Source organism: Lottia gigantea (assembly GCF_000327385.1).
Source record: "Lottia gigantea unplaced genomic scaffold LOTGIsca_12, whole genome shotgun sequence".
NCBI classification, from domain to species: Eukaryota; Metazoa; Mollusca; class Gastropoda; family Lottiidae; genus Lottia; species Lottia gigantea.
Window position 1 is genome coordinate 823,997 of NW_008707225.1, and position 4,280 is coordinate 828,276.

Below are 4,280 nucleotides of genomic sequence, written 5' to 3' on the forward strand. Positions count from 1 at the left end.
TATTTCTGTCAAACATGAACGTGGTTATTCCTCTCCTAGGTTGAATCTATTTTTTCCTGTCAAAAAGGAACCCTATCTTTCGAGAACTTTGTCAGATTGAAATTGCATGAGCCTGTATAGATATTGCTTTCAAATATGAACCTAATTATTCTATCTACCAGAAACCAGGCTATTCCTTTCTGGAATTGTACATCCAAGTAGGACCCGAATTATTCCGTGATAGCTTGAACCTGTTTTTTTTTATCTAACAAAGACATTTAAAGAAACCCAGTAAGTACAAGTCAGGTGGATTGTCATGTTGCAATTGTGCACTAAAAATACCGCATTTACATTTTACATCGTATTGATGATAAGATCTTAAGTCCTATTACAAGTAATCATGTCGACTCAGTAATGATTATTTACAAAAGTAATCCATTCCGTTGTTGTTGATTTATTTAGACATTCCTTTCCTTTCGTTTTTGCGTGCCGTCTGAAATTGTCATTTAGGGAATATGGAGAGATGAAGATATATAAGGTATATAAATCAATCGTTCTTAAATCGTTTCCTAAATTAAAGCATTTTCGACCAGTTACTAAGTTTTGGCCAGGCTTTCAGGCGACTTAACAATATTCAACGAGATTTTTAAAAAGGGCCAAAGAATGTTGATTTTATTGGTTTAAGATAGAAGGAGGTCCTTTTATAATTATGTCACTGGACTAATTGCCAATGATTTGTCAAATTATTGTAACATGGAGACCTAAATTTAGTTCTTAACTTTTTCTGTTTTTATGGGATATTGTATGCATTTCGGGATAGCGTATTAATTTTAAGTATTATTATTGTGACAGGAAAGGAAATATTAAATTAGTCACTCATAATAATGAGCTGGTTTCAATTCACGCTATTACCTCAAAATTTATTTCACAAATCAGTATCGTGTGTTATTTGGATACGAAGTTTCATTTTTAAAAGGACGTTTATATGAGAGATTGCAAACAGTATGGAATTCAGATACAATATAATAATATTGTTTATGTTTACAGTTTTGTTTTTCGTAATTAGATCTCAAGGACCAACAGCCTGTGTTTATGAGGACAAGTACGGATCTAGGCGGCCTATTTGCTTGTGTTTTACAGGAGTTGTAAATTGTTCGGGTCAAAATTTAACTTATATACCGAAAATACCGAATAACACACAGACCTTAGATTTAAGTGTAAACTCTATAAGACGTTTGGATATCAACAGCTTTGAAGAAATATCAATAGGATCACCTAACTTGGTAAAGTTATACGTCTTTAAAAATCGTATATCCAGTGTTGATCGTAAATGTTTGCATAAATTAAAAGCTTTGACTACTTTGGATGCAAGTTTCAACAATGCTAGAAATCCAACACTTATCGCTAACTTAACTGACGGCATTGCAACAACTTTAGAAAATCTTCTTTTAGAGTCAATGGATTTAACAACGATATTACCAAATGTGTCCAAGAACCTCGAACAATCAAACCTTAACAAGCTTTCATTTAAAAACAACAGCATACAACAAGTGGACTTTCATATTTTCAATTTAAAGAGATTAAAGCGGCTGGACCTATCGTATAATTCACTAAGGAGCATAAACATTTCCCTGTCTACAAGTTTAAATAGTTTAAGTTTGTCATCGAACCATTTAACTGGACTTCCGGTCTGTTGTGACAGAAGACCTGGGTTGCCGTCTTTAGAAGCCATTTACTTAGATAACAATTGTATTCGTAAATTAGACATGAAACGTATCAATTGTTTAAGTAACTTGAAGATGCTAAACATTTCAAATACGCAAATTGAACGCATACCAACGAAAGCCTTTTATTATCTTCGGTCATTACAAGCTGTGACGATTGAAAAAACTGAAAGCCTTACTCAAGTTGAACGTAACGCTTTTGAAAGTCAATCGCTAATAAACATCTATATCAGCAAAAATCACATGTTGTTCGATTATCAATATATAGACAACGCCACTATGTTCCAGAATGTTCCTGCTTTGACCCGTTTGGATTTGTCATACAATGAAATGAAGCATATGGAACAAATCCATTGGTCAAATATGTTGTGTAATGCCACTGGGATAACATATCTAGATGTTAGTAAAACTGGATTATATTATGCTCCCTTTGCATTTACGGAATGTTTATTGAACCTAACGTTTCTATCAATGGCTGGAAATTGGATAAGATATCTCCCCCCGCAATATTTCGTTCCACTAAAATCATTAACTCATTTAGACTTAAATGAAAACAAATTGGCAGTATTTTCAGCTTTAGATTTTCCACCTACCTTTGTTCATCACCTTTCCTTACTTGATTTGAGGTTTAACCCGTTTATATGTGACTGTAAAATAATCTTCTTCTTAAAATTTGCCAAAATGTATAAGAAGATCATGGTTGGCTACCCAAAGAATTTTGAATGTTATAATGGGACAGTCATTACAAAAGTTGCAAATGTATTTACACAAAAGTCCTGTTTGCTGCAAACCGAAGTTTCAGAGATAATCAATTGTACGAGCTTTTCAGTCATTTTAATGGTGGTACTTACATCAGCTATTTATCGCTATCGATGGAAGCTACGATATATACTCTTTGTGCTCAAATTCCAACGACGTAAGTGTACGAATACCAACAATGTATCTCATGTTCACGATGTGTACGTAAGTTCCGCGGATGAAGATTTTGATATCGTGTATCGCCAGTTAGTAAGTGAATTAGAAAATAAGGGACTTAATGTTTTCTTCCCTTACCGAGACGCTAGACCTGGAACAATCGCTATAAGGGAATCCTTGGAACATCTTGATAGCAGTAAATATGTTCTGTTGTGTGTATCTAATGCCTATGCTCAAGACAACTGGTGTGAATTTGAAGCTTGCATGGCGTTAGAGAGATCAATATACGAACAGGGCGAAGATGATATTATTGTTGCTATTATTCTGGAGGAAATTGACAGTAATAATGTTACTAAGATCATTGACAAGATAACTCGAACTGGTGACTATTTGAAATGGGATGCAAATCTGGACACTATAAATTTATTCTGGAGGAAACTTGAGCAAAGATTACACTATCAATGTCATGAAAGGCCTCGATTTATTCCAAATTCCCAAATGTTTTCTATAAATCAATCTGATGAACATTAATAACGCAGAGACACAACATAATAAACAGTTTAAATGTTTGTACTTAAAATTCAAGTGGGCACTGAAAACACGGAAACAAAATGAATGAGGTAACAGTTTGTATGGATGTCACAGAAAATGGTTACTAAAAGGACGTTGTGGTATCAATAATTCAGACGATATATGCAATAGCAAAATGTCAGATACGGGGTTACAGCAATGAATCTGATGAACGTTTATGTGAGTGTTTATGGTTTAATGAACACAAATGTATTTCCGTGACATCATTTTGAATATAAAACAGGTAGTTGCACAATACAGCTTTTGAATAATTAATATAACACTCAATACTGGTTCCCAACCTTAGGTTCACCTAAGGATACAGGGGATACCTGAGATTCACCAAATTAAATGGATCAACAGTAGAAAGCCCCATGTTTTTTTTGCGCACAATTGTAGACTTTTGGTTGAAGTATTTTCTTCGTTCATTGTACATGCTCTGTTCATTAGGATTTAAACGGTTGGGAACCAAAATTAATGATATTGAATGTATTACATTATATTTGAACATTCGGTATTGCTTTATCTTATGTCATAAAATCATCTTAAAGGGATTGTAAAGAGGTTTTCTAAATTCGTTCATGTGTTTTCGGGGACACTGATAGCATTAATTTACACCATTCCATTTTCCAATCTTTTATGCAGGAACAACAGACGCCTGATTGAAAAATGACATTGTGCCCCCAATATACATAATATTAACAAAAGAAATATAATCCCTTTAATACAAGGCCTAATATTTTCTAACTATTTTAATCGAAATTTTCTCTTCACTCTGTTAATGTTAGTTACATCACATGTACATGATAATAATTGAGCTTAAATATACACTACATGCTTTTATGTTGTGCTTGAAAGTAAATTATGCTTTTCATAAATATAAATTTTAATGTTTTTTATAGGGATCTTTCACGTACGTCAGATTCTATTTGTAATCAAAATTGGAGAGAATTTGGGCTCGGTTAGAAACAATTCAACTGTATCAATGACGAAGCACATATTATTTAGTTAGTGATAAAAACTTGTTCTAATTCAAGACAACAGCAACACAAAAATCTGAGAGGGCGTTTCACGTCTTTTTATCTGGGCACA

At 33.4% G+C, this 4,280-nt stretch overlaps 1 protein-coding gene across 1 annotated transcript; it reads left to right on the top strand.

The window, feature by feature from the left end:
• Positions 1-983: 983 nt before the first annotated feature.
• Positions 984-3,149, top strand: LOTGIDRAFT_156753 (hypothetical protein; the record flags this gene model as incomplete). The annotated part of the gene is made up of 1 exon (XM_009048028.1): positions 984-3,149. One exon carries the CDS (start codon positions 984-986, stop codon positions 3,147-3,149), a length of 2,166 nt encoding a protein of 721 aa, XP_009046276.1.
• Positions 3,150-4,280: the final 1,131 nt, after the last annotated feature.